General features: G+C 51.0%; 2 protein-coding genes across 2 annotated transcripts; both read right to left on the bottom strand.

The window, feature by feature from the left end:
• Nucleotides 1–9,998: 9,998 nt before the first annotated feature.
• LOC118674780 (interferon lambda-3-like) lies at nucleotides 9,999–11,467 on the bottom strand. Its single transcript, XM_036346847.1, has 6 exons — nucleotides 11,444–11,467; nucleotides 11,161–11,342; nucleotides 10,759–10,836; nucleotides 10,371–10,514; nucleotides 10,185–10,268; nucleotides 9,999–10,097 (listed from the first exon to the last, which is right to left on the bottom strand). The coding sequence occupies exons 1-6, from the start codon at nucleotides 11,451–11,453 to the stop codon at nucleotides 9,999–10,001; spliced, it is 597 nt and encodes a 198-aa protein (XP_036202740.1). The 5' UTR covers nucleotides 11,454–11,467.
• A 3,615-nt stretch (nucleotides 11,468–15,082) lies between these two features.
• On the bottom strand, nucleotides 15,083–17,159 carry LOC118673989 (interferon lambda-4-like). Its single transcript, XM_036345087.1, has 5 exons — nucleotides 16,921–17,159; nucleotides 16,445–16,516; nucleotides 16,209–16,352; nucleotides 15,905–15,979; nucleotides 15,083–15,738 (listed from the first exon to the last, which is right to left on the bottom strand). Exons 1-5 carry the CDS (start codon nucleotides 17,056–17,058, stop codon nucleotides 15,640–15,642), a joined length of 528 nt encoding a protein of 175 aa, XP_036200980.1. The 5' UTR covers nucleotides 17,059–17,159; the 3' UTR covers nucleotides 15,083–15,639.
• Between the last annotated feature and the right edge of the window lie 4,960 nt (nucleotides 17,160–22,119).

The raw sequence follows: 22,119 nt of genomic DNA on the forward strand, positions 1-22,119 counted from the left end.
GTTCATAATTGTATCTTTACCTTTTTCTTTCTTCCTCCTCTTCTTAATACGGATACCTTTCAGCATTCATATAATACTGGTTGGTGGGTGATGAAATCCTTTCGCTTTTCCTTATCTGTGACAGCTCTTATCTGACCTCAATCTGAATGATAGCCTTGCTGGATAAGTAATCTTGGGTTGTAGATTCTTGGTATTTCACTCACTTGAATATTTCTTGCCAGTCCCTTCTGGCCTGCAAAGTTTCTGTGAGAAATCAGCGACAGTCGTATGGGTATTCCCTTGTAGTAACTGAGGTTCTTCCCTTGCTGCTTTTCGGTCTTTCTGATTTCATGCCAACGAATGTATGGCCCATGACTATTTAGCATTTGCAGATTTCGGAGAATTATATAAGGAGGAAAAACATACTGATTGCTCTAGATCTTCTGATTCTTCTGTCAGTCTCTTTTTCATGTGACTTTTCAGAGTTATAACAAAACAGTAAACTGTTGGATTTCTTTATCAGTCCTCCCTAAGTACTTTGGCATAACTATTTACCCTCTGTTTAGGGAGCAGAATGTAAATTATTTACTCTCTCTGGTTACTGGCCTGTACCATTGATTAATTTCCTTTCAATGTTTCTCTTCTCCTTCTTATCACATACACAACCTTCTAAATTTCATACTTTAACCAGATCCTTTAAACCTTCCCTCCATGTCCTTCAAAAAATGCACAACCATGCCTCAGACCTTCCCTCCAAATAGGCCTTTCCCAGCTCTCTACAGCCGAGGTTTGTACCACTCCTGACATGGGCATGGTCACGCAGGCTGCAAGACAGTATACAGGCTGCCAACTACTGTAGCTGTTTCTCAATAGAGACCACAACCTGATGGGTATTCTTCTTTGCCCAGTTGGGCACCTTCCCTCTCGGCAGGCTACAGCTACATTCAAACCTGCAAGAGAATAAAAGGTTAATACAACATATTAATACAATGAAACATAATATTGGCAGCATGGCCGCTTCAGGAGCCAAATCTCATGCTACAAACGTGACGCATGGTAGGGCTATACAAATACCTTCGAGGGAGGGCAACTAAAGTTCACTGTTGGACCCTTCCTACACAAAACAAAATTGTCCTTGACTCTCTGGAGCCATGTCCATGAGAAGAAGGCATCAGCCAAGTCCACTCACGTAGGGCATTGCTCTAATGCCATACAGGGTGAACCACGCTCTTGGCTTGCAACCAGCACCTGGGAATGTAGCAGGGGAGTCATCTTGCTCAGTTCTCTGCAAGCACAGTTAGGGATTGTGTGTGGCGGTCATTCTTCCTCCTCTCTAGCTGCCAACAAAGCTGAACAATCTCTATAAAATGCATTCTGGCACAGGAGAAAGTTGTTTGCTGCACAGAGGCAGCTAACCTCTACACAACTGGGCTCGGACATCTGCCCAAGCAAACTGTAGTCTACAAGTTCAACATGCAGCCTCCAGTTCTCCTAACCCAACGAGGTTTCGGCCAGTCTCTGAGTCAGGCTCCTCCTCTCTTGGAGAATTTCAAAGTCCTGATGGCTCCCAGGTCCCAGGGAAGAGTGCCTTTTTGTTAACCCTTAGGGCCCTGCTTTTTTTTTTTTTTTTTTTTTTTTTTTATTGGCCCCTTTTTACCAGTTCCCTTTGTGGCAGAGCAGAACCAGGTCTCTTTCAAGGGTGTGCACTAGAAGGGGATATCAGCCCCTCCTCTGAGCCAGCTGCTCCGCCTAGGGTCTCCCAGGGGCCCAGCCAGAACGTCCCCCAGCAAATCCTGGAAGCTGCTGCCCTTTTGCAGTGGTATGGACTCAAGCAGGGGGTTCACTGGATATAGATGGCAGCGAAAGCGCTCGCTGGCTTCTGCCTGCAGCTGCTCGTGCCCGCAAGCCCTTGCCCCACAGCACGCGCACCTCGGTGTTCTCCAGCTTAGGAGGCGCCAGGGGGGGGAGGGAGGTGGAGCCAGGCAATGCCCTGACCCCCGTCCACCCGCTCAGCAACCCCTGGGCACCGGCCCGCCAGCCTCACCTCGGTGCCCGCCAGCAGCTGCTGCAGCTCCTGTAGGCTCTCGTTGATCCACGCGTGCCGCTTCTTCTCTACCAGGGGCTTCTGGGCCGTGCGGTGCCCCCGTGCCTCCCAGAGGTCCTTATTCTCTCGGCTCGGATGGTCCCGTCGTCGGGCGCCAGGGGCGATGCCATAACCAGCACTGCCCAAAGCACAGTGGGTGCACCTGTGGGGGGCTGTTTCTCTCTTTTCCATGTCCCGCATGGAAAAGGAAACAGTCCATTTGCTGAATGGAGGAGCTGGGGATTAAGAAATTAAAGAAGACCAAGACGCAGAAATAGATTTTAAGCTGGGGCCAGGTGGGCGCCATCCTCTCCAATGGAGAGGCGGCAAAAAGCGGGCTGAGCCACACAGCAGGTTTATTTTAAAGGCCTAGATTTACATATCTAGTTCCACCCCTGCCTGATTAACATGTCCAGCCTTATTGGGGAAGCGTGTTCCCAGGGTGTGGCTCTGCCTATGCTCTGAGTTCAGCTGACAATAATTATAAGAAAATGCCTAGGTGCCTCCCAGGCGGCCCTCTACATGCACCCAGCGCCCTTAGCTACACCGCTGGCAACAGCCCCTCCTTCTTTGACCTGGCTCCCAGGGGCTGAGTTTGCCTAGCAAAACAGTTCTAAATCACCAGGGCGGCTGAGGATTTTAGCTTTGTTCCTCCTCCACTTTTCTCCTGGGAGTTTAGTTGGTTTTTTTAACGTATTAGAATTTTTTTTTTATTCTTAGAAACCTTAATCCTTTAATGATTACCAAAGTGAATATTCAGCAATTTTAGATTAATAATTATGAACATATTTTAAATGTACTTTTACTCTTAAGATATATCCAGATTTTTTGTGATAAAACTAAGAACAAGTGTCTGTCTGATTCAGCATTGGAGGGTTAAAAGAATAAATCAAGGCAGAGAAAGAATTTGCTTAGAGTTATTATTTTGTAACCTGGAAGTTCATTAATAAGACCAATTAGGTTTGCAGCCAGCAGCATAACTGCCAACACCCCCGCGCCCCTTCTCACAGCCCAGTTGTGTGTCTCCTTTTAAACAGTAGGAGTTTTGAAGAAAACCACAGACTGCTCCTATAGCAACCCTCCTTCCTGGAGGCTGGGGTCTGACCTGTGGGGTAATATGACTCTTAGGCGGCCTGGAAAGATAACGGGTGCATAGGGAGATTTCTTGCAGACAGAAAGCCTGGAGACCATCTGAAATCCAGTGACAGATGCTTTCAGAATCAGGATGAGGGAGGAAGGGAAAGACCAGGTTATGTCCTCTATGAGGATTCTAATACATAATTGCTACCAAAGAGATAAGAAAACCATAAGTAACAAGTTCTTTGAAATTTTCTACCTTGTTAATTTGCTAAGAAAACAGTTAACTTGCTGAGGCCGGTTTGGCTTAGTGGATAGAGCATCGGCCTGCGGACTGAAGGGTCCTAGGTTCGATTCCGTTCAAGGGCATGTGCCTGGGTTACGGGCACATCCCCAGTGGGAGATGTGCAGGAGGTGGCTATTCGATGTTTCTCTCTCATCGATGTTTCTAACTCTCTCTCTCTCTCCCTTCCTCTCTGTAAGAAATCAATAAAATATATATTTTTTTAAAAAAGAAAACAGTTAACTTGAAAAGACTTCTTTCTTGCTCTTTTATAAGCAATCTCAGAACTAAGCAATCTTGGAATTACAGCGATTTACAACCCAGGTAAGAGCAACTGATAGAAATTTTTCTTAGCGAAGTGGGCTGATTCCTTCTGTAATGGTGAGCAAAAGACTCTGAGAACTGCTAGAGATTCTTGCAGCCCACCGTGGGTCTAGTCCAAACATTCAGCCAGATGAATTAACAGAAATGCAAAATAAATTAAAGTAGCTTTCATTTCACACAGACCAGTAATGAGCAGCTAAGGCGAACACCCCATATTTACACTTTCTTAGATTAGCCCAGGCTGGAGCTGTATCCAGTCCCCCTTCTCTGTAGTAAATTGGCTAGTCCCACACAAACAAATTTTGTCCCAACCCCATGATGATCGGTGACCAGAGACAGACAAGGGAGGGGGTGACCTGTTTTCACAGATCCTCACTCAGATGCCTACCTGACCGAAGTCATGGAGCCACACAAAGGAGAGGAGAGGGCAGGCCCCCTCCTTCCACACTCATACACTTTCACCAGACATTCATTCAACAAAGGCATTTAGCTACCACAACACACAGTTTTTCCCAATTCAATCCGAACCTTAAACTTTAGCTGGCAAGTCAAATATTCAGCACTTCTCAATCAGTAACATTTTTAAGAATAAACTTCAAAAATGCAAGACATGTTTTTTATCATTTGAATTCAGTAAGCTTCAAGGTCCCAAGTTCCCAGCGGTTCTGGAAAACCACACCTGAGGCTGGCAAGCAAGTTTGGCCCAGCCCTTGACTTAAAAAAACCATAATGCTTAAAGGAGTAGTTTGAGTCTGTCCCATAACGTCCATCCAGTAAGTCCACAGAAAACAGAAAAAAAAAAACACAAACACAGACAAATACAGTCTTCCAACTCTATGGAAGCAAAACCAAAACAACCTTCTGACTCCGCGGAAGCAAAACTACAGATTAGACGATGGCCATGTGCCAACTGGCGGGAGCAACCTGCCTCGTCTCAGATTGAGAGGTTTCTGCACCCCTCCAGATGGAGGATCGGGGCATCCCCCTACTCCTCCCACCCATGGTACCCCAGTGCGTCCACCTAGACTGTTTCGGACACTACAGATTTCATAATTGCGCTCACTCAGGACAGAACACACAGAACACAACAGACAACACACAGACACTTACCGCGGTCAGTCAGACCCTCTGAATCGGGGTCCCTCGTGAGTCTTGGGGGTCCCGTATGAGCCCCCAAATTTTAGGCCCAGATTTCAAGATCCCCCAAAGGACATCACTAGGGGCACTGAGTCCGATGCAAAAGCATAGAGTCTTTATTCAAGCCTGGGGCTTGGTCCTTCTGCCTCCCCTACCGACGCAGCGGTAGGGTGCGAGAGAGAGCGAGCCTGGAGTTCCAAGAGAACAAAGAATTTATAGGGCTTGGGGTTGGGGGGTGGGGGCACACTCTGACCACTGATTTGGCCGATTCCGGTTGGTTGAGTGAGGGCCGGGGGCTAGTGATGCAAGGGCAGGGTGCAGCTAGGGTATGGTTACACAAAGACAGGGGGGTGGCTAGCATACTTTTGGTCTTGGGCTAGTTTCCCCCACTTTCCCATTGGCCGAGATAAGGGCAGGCTGAGTAACTGATACATTCTGCGACTTTTTCTTGGAAGAGGGGTTAGGGACTCAGCTATCAGTCCTGTTCTGTCCTTTCACCCAATGTCAAGCAGCAAAGAAGCTCAGGTTCAGGGTGACTCTGAGCCCCTGAGTTACACCATCTCACCCGCTGCCCAGAAGCGGGGCTCAGATTCTCAGGGCCTGGGGACTCTCCTCCTCCCAGGGGAAGGGCTCAGCAGAGGAACAATAATAGCTGCTAATTGTGAACACCTACTATGTGTCAGCCAGACCTGGCCAAAGCCTGTGCTGTGTGTTAGGGGCATTCTCTGGGCAGGTGACTAACTGTGTTTACAGAGTAAGAAACTGAGGCCCAGAGAGGCAAAGTCATTTTCTCCAGGTCCCACAGCAAGGAAGGCTGGAGGAGGGAATCCATCGTAGGCCTGGGGCCTGCCCACTCACCTGCATCTGTGTTGGAGCTGCTCAGTCCTAATGTACCACTCACAGAAGTTGCCTGCCAGGTGGAGGAGCAAAGGGTTAGAAAGCACAGAGTGGCGGGTGCCCTCCCCTGGGGACCAGCCCCCAAGCACTCACCCAGCGTCTCCAGGGGCTGCCGAGTGGGGCCAGTAGGGGGCGCTGGCTCATAAATGTTGATGCCTGAAATGGGCAGGTAATACACAGAGCCTCAGGCCTGCTGGAGCTGCTCCTGTCCACCCTCTCCCTGCACCCTACCCCCAGGGCCCCTCTGAAGGGCAGGAAGCTGTGCCACCCACCAGGCAGACTAGTCTGGCAGGGGTGAGTGAGCCATGGCCCAGGGAGAGCCCTGAGAATGTCCTGGGGGAGAGGGACCAGGTGCGTTCTGGTGAGGCAGAGACAGAGGGACAGGGAGGCACCAAGAAAAAGGCACTTAGAATATAGGCAGAGGGAGGAGGGAGGAGCGGGGGGGGGGCGGGAGGGGGGACAGGGAGCAGGTAGAAGGGAGTGAGTCGGGTGACAAGAGATGCAGGAAGAGCTAGAGACACATGGCACAGAAGGAGACAGAGTCAGGGATACCAGGCAGGACAGAGCCTCAAGCGGACAGACAGAGGTACAAATAACAGAGACAAAGGCACAGAAACAGGGATAGAGAGACAAGGGAACTGATGGAAGAAGAGCAGATGGTCTGGGTAAGCAGCGCTGGGGAAGAAGCTAGGGCTGGTGGCACGGGCACCTTCGGGGTTGGGCGAGCGCAGCAGGTGGCGGTAGAGTGGCCACCACAGGAAGAGCAGTTTTGGGTGTGTGTGGGTGGCTGGGAGGTGCTTAGGGGAACATGTTGGTGAGCAGGACCTTGCTCCTGCATGTCTTGGGTGTGGAGGAATCATCCTGTGGCAGAGGATTCAGGGCATTGGCGAATGACACCCATTGATGGCATGGCCTCCATCACTGACATTCAGCAAAGCTCCTCAAGTGTCAGGATCTGGGATTTCTCTGGGAACCAGGCAACCATGGACCTTGGCAGACGCATTCCCTCTCGCAACATCAGCCACACTTAGAGTACTGAATATTTAGGAGACATCCGGGAGTCTATTGGGCCCAAATTGTATTTCTCAGTGATGGTCACAGCAATACCTCCCTCCCACATGCTCTGCTGCAATGTGACTGCCACTCCACCATCCAGAGGAAGTCGTATTTTCACCATCCCCTTGAATTTGGGAATGGCCAAGACGCCTTGGACCAATAGAACACTGTGTCAGTTCCGGGCATAGCCATTAACCAGCCGTCAGATTTCACTTCTGGACCCTTAAACACTGCTCTGGGGGCCGCCAGCCCCATGTAAGACGTTCATCTGCTCAAGGACTGTGGTGCTGTGAAAAGTCTGAGTCACATGGAGAAGCAACAGCCCGGCTCTGCTCCCAGGAGACAGGCAGCTATGGAGTGAGCCCCCACTGACACCCACCCCACTGACATTGAACTGCGACCGGGGGAGAGACCCCTAGTGACAATCACTCGCCTGAGGGTGAGCAGGACACAGAGGCAGGTGAGGCAGGGACAGTGCGAGGGCGCTGGCTAACCCCCCATTGATAATAGTGACAAACTCTGGGCAAACGGGTTTGGAAACACAACTATTTGAAGGCACTGGAGAGCGACCAGAAGCAGGCAGAAACAGGAGGGAATTCCATCTTTCAAAGAGCAAACCATGGTGTGAGACTAAGTTTATGGCTTTTTCTGTGGGCACAGGCCTCTGTCCATGTAGCAAGGGACAAGGTGAACTCAAGCAGAAAACCAGTCATTGACTCAGGTTATCAGACACCAGAGCTGGGGCTGCGAGATCAGTCGGAAATTGAGAGGAGAGAGCCCATCATGGAGGGAACCCCAGAGAAACAGGATCAAATTCAATGTCCTGAAAGAAAAAAGAAAGCTCTCAACACAGGACTCTGTAGCCACTGCACATGTCCCAGACACTGAAGGCAAAGTGACCACTTCAAGTCCGGGGTCCTCCAAGTGAAGGAAGAAGAGGAGAAGAGGCACAGAGAGCGCTGGCTGGAGTCTCTGCCACTCCGGCTTTGTGGGCGGTCACATGATTGTGGTGACTGGAGCTGTGGCGTCCCCATTGCGGTCATGAGGGGAGACAGTACTAATACACTGAGGATGGAGCACCAGCCAGAGATAAAGAGCCTGGACCCACTATGGCAGCCTGTCCTCTAGGGCAGCACTGTTCAAATCCAAATATTATGTGAGCCACGTGTGTCATTTAACATTTTCTAGCAGCCACATTTCATAAGTGAAGAGAAATGTGTGAAATTACTTTTACATATATTTTATTTGACCCAATATATTCAAAATATTATTGTTTCAACATGTACAATCAACATGAAACGTATTATTAGTGAGATTTTACTTTTTAACAGTGGATAAAAATTCAGTACATCCATCTATTTCCTAGCTTTGTCCATAGAGAGTGGGTAGAAGCAACAATATTCCTGTAGCAATCAGCCCTCCTAGCACCCAGATCACGATTTTTTAATACTGTCTCCACGAAGAGGAACCAGAGCTCCTTGAAGAAAAGGCTGGTTACAGAGCTGAGGCAGGGACAGTACAAGGTGAGCCTGCAACATCTTATTCCAGAAAGCAAGGAGGTGCTCAAAGGATGAGGGGACACACGGAAAGGGCTTAGGAGCCATCTTGAAAGGGTTCCCATTGGCCTAATTGAGGACAGTTCGAGCATCAACTGAAGTTATAGCAAAGAATTATAATGCACTGAATGAAATAAGAATTCAGTAGTCCATGCTGTTATAAATCAATTAGCAAATACATGCATGACGGAGGGGAGCACAGCTCTTCCTAAGAGTAGAATGCCAATGAATAATGCAAGAAGAAGGATGAAGTTATTTGATAACTGACATAATATAAACATTCAGGCTTTGGGCTCTGAGCACCCGTATATCCCCCTCTGTCTGAGACCCTTTGACACCATCAATGGACGCTAAAATGAATGGGTTGCAGTTTGAAAACTAACAGGTATTTGCAAAGTGTCAAAGTCCTCCACATATTTATTATAAAGAGAAAAATAGTATTTTTACAGAGGAGAAACTTGGCAGGCACCATCTAAACATTTTTTAAAAAATAAAATCTATTCCAATTCCAGGCTCTATTTTATACGTAGAGCACAGCTCAACCTGCACTAGCGACATTTCAGTGCTGAGCTCCATGTGGCCTGTGGAGCAGGTTAAATAATGTAGCTCTAAATGGACCCTGATGTCTACACTTCTCATCACGTGCAATGATGAGTGTTGTTATAAGGCACTTTTATTTCATGTGATTTACATACAACAGAAGGCATCTAAGTGATCCACTCACATACCCACGAAGAAACCACACACCCACACAATCACTCACGTTCTGTGGTGGGAGAATAGTGGCCCCAACGCCCAGCCCAAACCCTGGAACCATGAATCTCTTATGTGACCTGGCAAAAGGACCTCGCAGAGGTAACTGAGCTTTATAGATGTGAAAAGAGGGAGGTTGTCCTGGATTATCCCTGTGAGCCCCGTCTAAACACCGAGTCCTTAAAAGCAGAGAACTTGCTCCAGCTGGAGGCAGAACAGAAATGTGGTGGAAGGAGCAGTCAGAGGGATTCCAGGCGTGAGAAGGATGTGACCCGTGGCTGCAGGCTCTGAGATGTAGGCCCATGTGCGAGGACCAGTGAGAGGCTGGCAGGAGCTGCGGATGGACTGACGCTTTCTGCCACTGGGAACGGGAACCTCAGTGTTACCACAGCAGGGAAGAGAATTCTGCCAATAGCTTGACTGAGTTTGGAGGTGGACCCTTCCTCCCAAGGCCTCCCTAGCAGAATCCCATCAGCCACACTTGGACTTCAGCCCTATGAGACCCCTGGCAGAGAAAGAGGCTGGCCACCCAGAGCTCTCATGTATGGAGCTGTGAGATACTAAACTTGTGTGGTCTGAAGATGCTAATTTTGGGAAACCTTGTTATGGCGGCGGGAGAAAACTAATCCGCACAATCATACCCACAGCCCCACAGCACAGGAAACATCGTTTTCTTATCATTTATGAACAATTCTTACAAAAAGTAGAAAAATAAATATTTTATCGGGTCTGAGTTTGACAATTCACACACATAAATACATAAATAGTGGTTGGGTGGCAATAAATTAAGAAAAGTGCGGGATGCATAAATAAAACCCAAGATGCTGGGACAGGAGGCAGGTGGGCCTGAGGGTCACACACACAGGTCTCCATCAGCGACACATCTCAGGTCACGGACGAGGAGGCGGAAGAGGTTGGATGCGACAGAGGCTTCAAGGCAGCCACGGGATTCCTGTGGAGAGGAATGGACAGGTCAGTGGCTGTTCATCACCTGGGCCCCAAGTTGTCCCCAGAAACTGGTCCTGCCCCAGTCACTCACCTTCTTCTCAGCCTCCTGGAGGCGGCGCAGCCATTGGCGGAGGTGGCCCTGGGGCCTGGGGCCTGCTGTGGACTGAGCTGGGACCTGTGGGCAAAGGAGGGTGGTGAGTGACCAGGGTCTCAGACACATGGGGACATACAGGTGGTCAGAGCCCACAGACGTGGCCTGGGAGCCCAGAGCACTCACACAGGCCTGAAGTTTGGAGTGGATGTGGCGCAGTGTGTGAAGGGGCTGGTCCAGGAGGTCCCCCAGGGTCGAGTTAGCCACGGTCTCCAGGACCTTCAGTGTCAGGGCCAGCTCAGCCTCCAAGGCTACAGGGCGCTCCCACACCTGAGCAGGGAGACAGACAGGTGAGCGAGAATAGATGAGGAGGCCGGAGGAAGGAACAGGTGAGGGCAGGAGACAGGAGAGAGGGAAGGTCAATGTGAGCAGGTGAGGAGAAGAGGTCAGGGGGACTGCTGGGGAGGGCAAAGACACAGAGAACAGTGAGAAGGAGAAGGTGAAGGGGCCACCTAAGAAGCCAGAGGAGCGGGGCCGGGTGAGGGCAGGGCTGGGCCTGAGTCTCCCAACTCACCTGCAGCTGCCTCAGGTCCCGGGTCCTGGGGAGTGGGCGGGAGCCGCAGCTCCGGTTCCTCTGCAGGAGGGACTCTTCCTGGAGAGCAAGGGCAGAGGTCAGCCACAGCTGGGGGGCTGGAGGTTGACCCCGCAGTGGGCTTGGAGGATGGCTAGCAACAGGAGCAGGGGGCTAATGTCCTAAAGGATGGTAGAGGCATCTCCAGTGCAGAAGAGCAAGAGTCAGCCCCCAAAGCAAGAGCAGGAGGTAGACCATGTGCGAAGGGTGCAGGTTAGCCCCGGGAAGGAAGGGAACAGGCCCACCTTGAGCCAAATGGGGCTGTGACCCACAGAGGGAAGGGTGGAGGGTTGCCCACAGCATGTGGGTGGGGAGGGGAGGCAGGGGAGAGGGAGGAAGACTCACCAAGGCATCCTTGACCCTTCTGAAGGCCTTCATCTCTTGTGGGGGCAGAGACTTGAACTGGGCCATGTTGCAGCCCCTTGCACCCAGGGGGGTCGGGAGGGGCGTGGTGACGGGAACTGCTCCTGTGCTGGTCAGCACCGTGGTCATCAGCATCAGCACCAGCGCACAACACACAGCCAAGTCTGTGTTAGGGAAGGATGGGCAGATGAGGGGACAGAGTGTCAGGGGCTGTGGGTGGGGGCTGTGGCGAGTGAGGGTCGTGGACAATGATGTGGAGGCTCACCCAGCTTCATCCTGGTCTCTGGTCTCTGGTCTCTGGTCTCTATTCCAAGTGGGGACCCAAGTGTCCTCTCAGAGTTTGTCTCCTGGGTCTCACTCAGCCTTGTGTGGTGTCTCTGGCCTCAGTCTCCTCTTCCAGGTCTCAGCCCGCTGCTCGGTCTGTGTGCCCGAACTTCCAGTTAGGCAGCGATGCAATTCCTCACTGAGCTCCATGGTGCAGCTTTTAGCCTGCACAGGCGTGCAATCCCAGCTGATGAAGGAAAAATGAAAACACACCTGCCACTAGGGGAGGCCCCAGGCTGGGGAAGCCCGTGCAGGGCGGGGCCTTGAGCCAGGTGAGCAGCTGGAGTGGAAACAGAAAGTGACACACACTCAGGCTCACCTACAGGAGGTGAGGTCCCAAGAGGAATCTCAGGATAAGGGCAGCCTCAGCCCCACAAAGAGGGCTTACCTTTCTGCAGGACACCCCGGTGCAGGGAGAGGAGGAGGAAAGCACCTCCAGGGCTGTTGCCCCTTCTGAGAAGGAGGCTGTCAAGGGAGGAGAGAAGACAAAGGGAGAAGGCTGCTGGGGAATGCGGGTGGGGGTGGGGGGGGAGTGGTGGGAGGGGTGGGGGTACTGGGACGGGGGAGTGTGTATTGGAGAGTGGGCAACACAAAGCAGCCCACAGTTAAGAGATCAGCTCTTCCCTCCCTTCCCCCACCAGGGGCTATGAATGAAGGGGAGAAGAGGAGCTTGACAAACAAACATCTTTAATTGTCCAGACACAGAGGGACCCAGGGATAGGAGTCTCTGCTAGGGAATCCGGCTGTAGCCAAGGGCTTCAAGGGATCCTGTCAGTGTGACAAATGCCTTCATTCATTCATCAAGTATTACCCAGCCCCAACTTTGTTTCAGGCACTGATCAAGGTGCCAGGAACAGAGCATTGAAAAGAAATCCCATAAAACAAAACTTGTTGGAGCTTTTTAATAAAACAACTACTTTATTGTATTGATCTTTACAGAGAAGAAGGAGAGGGAGAGAGAAAGACATCAATGTGAGAGTGAAATATTGATCGTTGGCTTCCTGCACGTGTCCCAACTGGGAAGAGAACCCAAAACCTGGGCATATGTTCTAACCAGGAATTGAACCAGTGACCTTTCACAGGGGAGGACTCTCCAACCCCTGGGTCACACCAGCCAGGGCTCCTGGGCCTTTTTACTAGAGGAGAGTAGGGGAGGGGTAAGCACTCACTGTATATTACATCAGGTAACAGAAAATGAAAGCACAAATGTGAGGTGACAGCAGAGTGTAGGAGGGGGCTGCACTGAACGAGGCCAGAAAAGTTACATTTGAGCAAAAACATAAAGTGAGAAGTGAGGGAGTGAGCTATGTCAAGATCTGAAAGGAAAAAAAAACACTCCCTACCCATGATCTGGGAGTACTTTATGCCTCACTCCATCATGGAGACTTTGCCACAATATAGTATTGAACCCATGATAACATCAGGGGCACAGTGTAGTTTGCCTACATCTATATATTCTAGAGGCCTGGTGCACAAATTTGTGCATAAGTGGGGTCCGGCCAGCCTGCCCTGATCAGGTTGGTCGGGACCAAATGGGGTCAGGGCTGGCCAGGGGGAGGAGCCGTGGGCAGTTGACCAGCCCTGCCCCTGGTCGAACACCCTGTGGAACTCTAGGTCGAGGGGAGGATTTGCATATTAAGCTTTTATTATCTCTATATATAAAGATCCAGGGGCTGTCACATATGAAAAAACCAAATGGATGACCGAACAGACTGAGTGCGGCGACAAGATCCGCAAGGGTGTTAGTGAGGCACCACCAAAGGACTGAGCAGCAGGCTGCGTGGGGCAACCAGGGCAGCATGGGGGTTAGTGAGGGACGACCAAAACTGAGCAGCAGGCTGCATGGAGAGACCAGGCTGGTAGGGGAGTGGTGAGGGACGACCAAATGACTGAAGAAGCAAGCTGCGTAGGGTGACCAGGGTAGCAGGGGGGACAGTGAGGGGTGACCTGGCTGGCGGGGGAGGGCAGTTGAGGGTGACCAGGCTGGCAGGGGAGCAGTAAGGAGAGACCATGCTGGCAGTGGGGCGGGGGGGGGGGGGCAGTTAGGGGCCACCAGGCCAGCAGGGGGGGCAGTTTGGGGTGATCAGGTCAGCAGGCAGAAATGGTTAGGGGTAATCAGGCTGGCAGGGGAGCCAGTTAGGAGCCAGTGGTCCCGATTGTGAGAGGGATGTCTGACTGCCGGTTTAGGCCCGATGGCAGTCAGACATTCCCCGAGGGTTCCGGGATTAGAGAGGGTGCAGGCTGAGCTGAGGGGACCCCTAGCCCCCATGCACGAATTTCATGCACCGGGCCGCTGGTATAGGATAAAAGCCTAAGCAACCATTATGACTGAACCACCAGAATGATCAAAACGACTGGTCAACCAGTCCCTATGATGCGCATTAATCTCCAGGTGGCAGACGCTCGATACAGGAGCTGCCTCCTGGTGGTTAGTACTCTCCCACAGCCGACCTCCCAGGACTGACCAACCTCCCCTGGTACCTCCCCATGGCTGGCAGGCCCCTAGTGGGACTGGGCAAGATGGCCCTGCTCAGTCCTGATCGCTGGCCAGGCCTAGGGATCCCACCATGCACAAATTCATGCACCAGGCCTCTATTTTTAAATATAAGTAACATTGATAGAGTGAATGAGAAGCTTAGTGTTGTGACATATTTTAAAAATAGTCTCCGGCCCAGCCTGTGTGGTCAGTGGTTGAATGTCCACCAATTAACCAGGAGGTCAGGGTTGGATCCCTAGTCAGGGCACATACCCCGATTGTGTGCTCAGTCCCCAGTAGGGGGGATGCAGGAGGCAGCTGGTCAATGATTCTCTCTCATCATTGATACTTCTAACTCTCTCCCTCTCCCTTCCTCTCTCTCAAATCAATTAAAAATATTTTATTTTTATTTTATATGCTAGTATATTTGTATTGATTTCAGAGAGGGGGATAGAGATAGAAACATTGATGAAAGAGAATCATTGATTGGCTGCCTCCTGCACTCCCCCAACTGGTATTCTAGCCCCCAATCTGGGCATGTGCCCTTTACCAGAATTGAACCCAGGACCCCCCCAGTCTGCAGGCCAATGCTCAATCCAGTGAGCCAAGCAGGCTAGGGATTATATATATATTTTAAAGAGCATGAACCATGGAGCTGAAGGGTTTGGGATTCAAACCTGGCTCTACCCTCACCTGCTGTGTGACCTTGACAAGGAGCCCTGCAGTTGGCAGCAAAGCTCTCCAGCCCACAGGCTTGGACAAATAAAGAAGTGCAATCACTTGTGTATTGAGGTGTGTGTGGTTATTTAAATGACACCATCCTGTGGCCTCCACTGGAAGCTGAATAAATGCTACTTCAATGTACATGACTCGTCCGCAAAGGAAGGATGATAATGCCACGGTATAGATGAGGAAACTGAGGCCACAGAAGTAATTTGCGCAGTCACACCATGATTAAGAGGCAGGGTCAGAGTTGCACTGAAGTCACCTGATTGCCCTGGCTGAGCATTTTTAACTGAAAAGTGCCGCTCAGAGTGATCACCGGGGAACAACCAGTGTAAATGCAAGAATATTTAATAATGAAACACAGAGTCACCCATTACTCAGGGATTTCACAAATACAAAGGACACACGGGTGACAGAATCCAAAATTCTGCAGTCACCTAAGGACTTCGGGCGCTGTCACTGCCTCACCCTGAGGGACCAGGCCTCTCCACTGGAGAGCTGCAGGAGTCACAGATTCATAGAATCTCATAGGAGACACTGAAGGCTCAAACCAGGGCGTGGGAACTGTCATGGAGACTCGGTTCTGGGCTGCTGTTACCCAGAGAAGTAGAGCCTCTCCCATGGTACGTGGGGCCAGCGTCCCCCGTGGACTCAGGACTCAAGTCTCTTCCTGCCACACAAGGCCCCTGGCGGGTCTTCGGGCAATGCCTTCCACAGATATGTCCCTGCTCCCAGGGGACGCGCTGTCCTCTCCGGAGTTGTCCCCGCACTTCACGGTGCGCTCAGCGCAGGCATCGAGGTGAGGCCAGCGGCGGCCACAGAGTCTCCTGAGCGCGGGCGCCCACTGGCTGGAGACCTGCCTGGACCAGCGGGCAGCACAGAGCCCCGACCTAAGCCGCCCGCCTGCAGAGCCGCGGGTCCCGCTCGCACTCGGGTCAGAGGCAAGGCCCTGAGCGCGCCGCCAGCTTCAGGTCCCACGTGGGCAGGCGCAGGAGGTTGAAGATGATGGTGGCTTCATGGCACCGAGGCGAGTCCTGGAACCCGGGAAGGAAGCGAAGCGGGGCTGAGGCAGCGATTTCCTCATCGGGGGACCCTGGGCTCCTGGCCGCTCCACCACACGCGACCCCTCCCCCACCCCCCCCCACCCCCGCACCCAGCCCCACCCCTGCCGGCTACCGGCTCCGAGCCCGCGCCACTCACAGCTCTCCGCCTTTGGGGACGCCTCCTGGGTGCCCGCGGGGACTTCCTTGAGGAACCTGGCCGCACCAGCTCGAGCTGGAGGGGGCACAGGAGGTAAACCAAGGAGGCGAAGGGACCCAGTCTCCCACCGACTCAGCCCACGAGCCTCCCAGCCCAGCCCTGCGGACACCAGCGGGACGAGAATTGTGTCTGGACGGGTTGGGGCTCCGCGAGACAGATGGGACCCGGGCGACCTAGCTGAGGGGCCGGAGAGCGCAGAGCAGGCGGGTGCGGGGTGCAGGAGCCGGGCGCGGGGGGCACTCACGCAGGCCACCACGTCCCTCCTCGCGGACGCCAGCAGCTCCAGGGTTGGGGCGACGCCGGGAAACAGCTCGGGGCTGGGCAGGCTGCTCAGCACGGCCTGGGCGTCCGAGAGGCCCCGGGCCACCAGGCGAAGCCGTGCGCAAGACTGCGGGGACTTGGCGGAGTTAGAGGCGCCGCGACCGCCGCCCTGTGCCCCCCCCCCCGAACCCCCACCGCACGCCGACCCGCGGGCCTCACCCAGGGCAGCGGGGGAACCCTCCGTGGGCGGAAGGAGCAGTTCCGCGGCCTCCAGCTCAGCATCTCTCCCTCCTGGGCGGGACAATGGTGGGGCTGAGGCTGCGCCCCTCGCCTGAGCCCTGAAGTGCGGGGAAGTCCGGGATTCATGCCCGTGACCCGACTGTGTGGTGCGGGATGGTCGTGCGTACTGTGCACGGAGCCTCAGAGCTCCCCGAGGACGAGAACGGGAAAGGGGAATGAAATGCACCCCTTGCGGACGCTGCACCCCGACGTGAGCCGGGTCCGCCCGGGGCGCCCTTTGGTGAGAGGCAGGAAGATGCTTTCTGTGCTTAGGAAGTCGCTGGTCAGAATTCAGACCTGAGATCCGAGATGCGCCTGCGTGACGCTAGGATGCCAGGGCCCTCGGGATAGGGACCAGGATCCTGACCCTGGTGGGACCAGCGTCCCCTGGGACTGGGAGTCTGGGCATCACTCACGTAGTGGTCCCTCAGCGCCTTGACCGCCTCAAGCGCCCTGGGGTCCAACCAGCGGTAGTGAGAGAGGGAGCAGCGCCTGGGTTCGGTCACACCGGGGTCTGCCACCACGTTCACTGTCACCAAGACCCACAGCCCCATACTTCACAGAACTAGAACAAATACTCCAAAAATTTATATGGAACCATAAACGACCCCGAATAGCTGCAGCAATCCTGAGAAAGAATAACAGAGTAGGAGGAATCACAATATCGAATATCAAACTATACTACAAAGCCATTACAACCAAGCTGCCTAGTATTGGCACAAGAACAGGCTTATAGACCAGTTGATCAGAACAGATATCCCTGAAATTGACCCAGACCATCATGGTCAATAAATGTTTGACAAAGAAGGCAGGAACATACAATGGAGTCAAGACTGTCTTTTCAACAAATGGTGTTGGGAAAACTGGACACACACAGGCAAAAAGATGAAACTAGACCATTAACTTACACTATACACCAGAATAAACTCAAGATGGATAATAGACTTAAGTGTAAGGCATGAAACCATAAAAATCTTAGAGGAGAACATAGGCAGTAAAATCTCAGACATCTCACGTAGCAATACGTTTATGGATACATCTCTTAGGGCAAAGGAAACTAAGGAGAAAATAAACAAATGGGACTACATCAAAATAACAAGCTTCTGGCCAGCAAAAGAAACCATCACCAAAACGAAAGGGAGCCCAGCGTATGGGAGAACATATTTGCCAATGATACATCTGATAAGGGGTTAATATCCAAAATATATAAAGTACTCATACAACTCAACAAAAGGAAGACAAACAATCCAATTAAAAAATGGGCAGAGGACCTGAATAGACATTTCTCCAAAGAGGACATAAAAATGGCCAAGAGACATGAAAAAATGCTCAAAGTCACTAATCATCAGATAAATGCAAATTAAAACCAAAATGATATATCACCTCACACCTGTCAGAATGAGCTATCAAAGAAAGCAATGGCCCTAGCCGGTTGGGCTCAATGGATAGAGCGTTGACCTGCAGACTGAAGGGCCCCAGGTTTGATTCTGGTCAAGGACACATGCCTGAGTTGCGGGCTTGATCCCCAATAGGGGGCATGCAGAAGGCAGCCAATGATTCTCTCTCTCATCATGGATGTTTCTATCTTTCTCTCCCTCTCCCTCCCTCTCTGAAATCAATAATAATAAAAAAGAAATCAATGAACCACAAGTGCAGGCAAGGATGTGGAGAAAGGAACACTAGTTCACTGCTGGTGGGAATGCAGACTGGTGCAGCCACTATGGAAAACAGTATGGAATTTCCTCAAAAAATAAAAAATGGAACTTCCATTTAACCCAGTGATCCCTCTTCTTGGAATATATCCTAAAAACCCCAATACACCAATCAGAAAGGATGTAGGATGTATGCACCCTATGTTCATAGCAGCATTACCTACAATAGCTAAGATCTGGAAACAGCCCAATTGCCCATCACTAGATGAGTGGATAAATAGGCTGTGGGCATGTACACTATGGAATACTATGCAGCTGTAGAAAAAAGGGATCTCTTATCCTTTGGGACAGCTTGGATGGACCTAGAAAATATTATGCTAAATAAAATAAGCCAATCTGAGAAAGACAAATATCACATGATCTCACTTATTTGTGGATTCTAATGAATAAAATAAATTGGCCAACAAAATAAGACCCAAAGCATGGAATAGATTAACATACCTTGATGTGGGTTTGAGGGGATGAGAAGAGATAAACCAAAGAACTTATACACTTATATGCATAGCTCATAGACACAGGCAATAGGGTAGTGAAGACCAGGGGTGGATGGGAAGGGGCTGGGAGGAGGGAGTTAAGAGAGGGGAAATGGGAGATATCTGTAATACTATCAACAATAAAAATATATTTAAAGATAAAAAAAATAAAATTATCCCCCTAGCCGGTTTGACTCAGGGGATAGAGTGTCAGCCTGAGGACTGAAGGGCCTCCAGTTTGGTTCTGGTCAAGGGCACATGCCTCAGCTGCAGGCTCGATCCCCAGTAAGGGGTGTGCAGGAGGCAGTCGATCAATGATTCTCTCTCATCATTGATGTTTCTATCTTTCTCTCCCTCTCCCTTCCTCTCTGAAATCAATAAAAAAAATATATTAAAAAAATAAAATAAAAAGCTCTAACATGTGAACTGTCAAATAAGAGAGGAAACTTTATCCTTGTCTATAAACTGGATAAAAGAGACACCATTGTTGCCAGTCAAACAAAAATTTCTCATGCCTTCTTTTCAGCAAAGCCCCTCCGCCAAATCATTCCTGGTGAATCTTGAGTGACTGTGGGAACCACACCACAGTTGCCGAATAGTCACGGCTAATTAGAGTGTGGAGGCCTGGTTGATAGTACGCCGGATTGCCAAGGCCACTCTGAACATGGGAATCTTAATCAGAATGTCCTTGCCCTAGCTGGTTTGGCTCAGTGGATAGAGCGTCAGCCTACAGACTGAAGGGTTCTGGGTTTGATTCCAGTCAAGGGCACATGCTCAGGTTTCGGGCTCCATCCAACGTGGGGCGTGTAGGAGGCAGCTGATTTATAATTCTCTCGCATCATTGATGTTTCTCTCTCCCTCTCCCTTCCTTTCTTAAATCAATAAAAATATCTTTAAAAACAAAAACAAAAACAAAACAGGCTCCATTCCCAGAATGTCTGAGGACTATGTGAAGGTGAGCAGCAGGGTCACAACTTGGAAAGAAGCCTCTTTGGTTCTCAACCTTCTGGCCCTTTAAATACAGTTCCTCATGTTGTGACCCAACCATAAAACTATTTTCGTTGCTACTTCATAACTGTCATGTTGCTACTGTTATGAATCGTAATGTAAATATCTGATATGCAGGATGGTCTTAGGCGACCCCTGTGAAAGGGTCGTTTGACCGCCAGAGGGGTCGCGACCCACAGGTTGAGAACCGCTGGTCTACATAGTATAATGCATGTTAGCCAGCCAGTGCTGGGGGAGAGGCAGGCGCAGAGGATTCAGCTGCTGTATGTGCAGGAAAGGCTAGAGAGGTGGAAGAAGCTGCTAAGGCAGAGAGCTCAGGTGCTGCTACTATGTGTGGCCATGAGTCTAGGGGCAGCGTGTGGCTGCTCAGAAAATAGGTGTGGGCACAGAGGCTAATGCTATTTTTGTGGGAAAGATGTATTTGTTCACCAGCCGGTGTGCAGCTGCCTGTATGGGACTTTGCTGTGAAGAACTGTTTTGTTTGATGACTATATGGCCATTGGCTTCTACAATAAAGACTCATTCTTATACACCCACACTGCTCATGGCTTCTCCATCTAAACCCAGCCCCAAGAAGGTCCAAGCCCCCTGACAGAGGGGCTCAGACCCAACAGTTAGTGCAACGGATAGGGTTTGAGAGGGAACCCGCCCTGACAGGTGGCATAATCGAGCAGAATTCCGAAGCATATACGGACTCAGAGCAGCTGTGCTCTGGCTGCTCCGACAGTGACCTAAACCAAGCATGGGACTCCCATCCCTCCTGCTAGAGATGAGTGTGGGTGTGACCATGTGACTGTATCAGCCAGGATCCCTGCAGGAGACCAATGCCACCATCAAATGGGGAAAGGGATTTGTTTAAGCAACAATGTACAGTGGTGGGGCATGGCTAAGGGACACCAGTAAAGGCAAGCAGCAGGCCCAGCTAAGAGCCAGAAGCTACTACCACTCCTAACCCGGAAGGAACACAAGAGGGAGTGGCTATTAGTCCCGGGCAGAGATTCTGGGACACCACTACTGCCAGCCCACAGTCCAGCAGGGAAATAGATAGAAGGAGTTCTATGGAAAGCAACTGCTCAGGGTGATCTGAGTATAAATTCCTAAGTGGGTAGTCAGGCCCCAGGCTGAGAGCTACTTTAGTGAGAGGCTTTTAAATCAGCTCTGTCCATTGTGCTTGTGCATCCAGGTTAACACACCTTTGAGAAGTCAGAAGTGATACCCCTCAAAGGCATAGACACCCTTAAGAAAGCACAGAATCTTGTTAACGAGCCTGTAATCGAATCCCTGCCTTGCATTCTCACACTTTCAGGTAATCTAATTTGAATTTACTTCTTAGTTACAAATGCATAAGAGAAACTGCAAAACTGCCGTTCTTCCTAGCATTTGAGATCTTGCTCCCCGGCATATGTGGCCTGTTCGGCTCAAATAAACTCATTAAAATCCTCTACAGGTTCGGATGTTTCTCACATGAACATTTACCGGGTGCAGTCAGCAGGGTTTTGAAGAAGCCCACCCTGTGGACCCGGACCTGGAGTTAGAGATAAGCAAGGGCCCATGGTGCCAACTGGCTCCCTGTTTCACGTTGGGTGAACTTGGGGGAGTCTCTCTCGGAACTGTGGGCCTCCTTGCTGTAAGTAGCAGACCATGGCTTTACTTGAGCTGTTCTTAGAAAATCTTCGAGGTGGATAAGGGTTGAGATGAAAAAGGAAATAAAAGATCGAAAATAACATGTGCTCAAGTTTAAGAGCAACTGGACTGGGAGCTCTGTGAGGGCAGGACCTGGGCTCTCTTGGTTACACTGTGTCCACTGCCATGCAGTTCAGGGCCTGGCACAGAGCAGGTACTCAGTAGATGTTTATTGAATAAATAGATGAAATACATTCAGAGGACGTTTCTTGATGATGACTGGGGTCCCCTGTTTACCCTGGATATTGTTGGACTTTCATCCCTAGAACTTCTGACTCAGTAGGACTGGGTGGGGCCCAGCACCTGCATTTCTAAGGAGTCCCCAGGGGATGCTGATGCTGCTGGCTCAGGGGCCACACTTGGAGGACCACTGTTTCCAAGCCACACAGTTATGGCTGCCTTGGAGGATCATGCTAATCCCATTGAAATAACCCCATGCAGGGACATCCTTGCACAAGTGTGAGTACTGAGTTCTGATGAGCCAGCATGAACTTAATCACTGATCTGAATATCTATCTATATAAAAGCTTAAGCGACCATCACAACTGAATGGACAACCAAACAGGCTACGTGGGCAACCAGGCCAGCAGGGGGTTAGTGAGGGGCGACCAAACGACTGAACAGCAGGCTGCAAAGATGGAGGTGCCCACAGCCAATAAGTAGGGAATATGTTAACTGACTTCCCCACCCTCAAAGATGGCGACGCCCACAGCCACAAGATGGCTGGCAGGGGAGGGCA

This window comes from Myotis myotis, unplaced genomic scaffold (genome assembly GCF_014108235.1).
Source record: "Myotis myotis isolate mMyoMyo1 unplaced genomic scaffold, mMyoMyo1.p scaffold_m19_p_19, whole genome shotgun sequence".
Lineage (NCBI taxonomy): Eukaryota > Metazoa > Chordata > Mammalia > Chiroptera > Vespertilionidae > Myotis > Myotis myotis.

What these genes read in the sequence shown, in the direction of transcription:
- LOC118674780 (XM_036346847.1), bottom strand. An exon ending in GAAGGGTCAAGGATGCCTTG is followed by an intron (nt 10,837 to 11,160) that starts GTGAGTCTTCCT and finishes CTTGCTCTCCAG; the next exon opens with GAAGAGTCCCTCCTGCAGAG. An exon ending in ACTCCAAACTTCAGGCCTGT is followed by an intron (nt 10,269 to 10,370) that starts GTGAGTGCTCTG and finishes CTTTGCCCACAG; the next exon opens with GTCCCAGCTCAGTCCACAGC.
- LOC118673989 (XM_036345087.1), bottom strand. Translation starts at nt 17,058, where the DNA reads ATGGGGCTGTGGGTCTTGGTGACAGTGAACGTGGTGGCAGACCCCGGT. An exon ending in AGGCGCTGAGGGACCACTAC is followed by an intron (nt 16,517 to 16,920) that starts GTGAGTGATGCC and finishes TGTCCCGCCCAG; the next exon opens with GAGGGAGAGATGCTGAGCTG. An exon ending in GGAGGGACGTGGTGGCCTGC is followed by an intron (nt 15,980 to 16,208) that starts GTGAGTGCCCCC and finishes TGCCCCCTCCAG; the next exon opens with CTCGAGCTGGTGCGGCCAGG.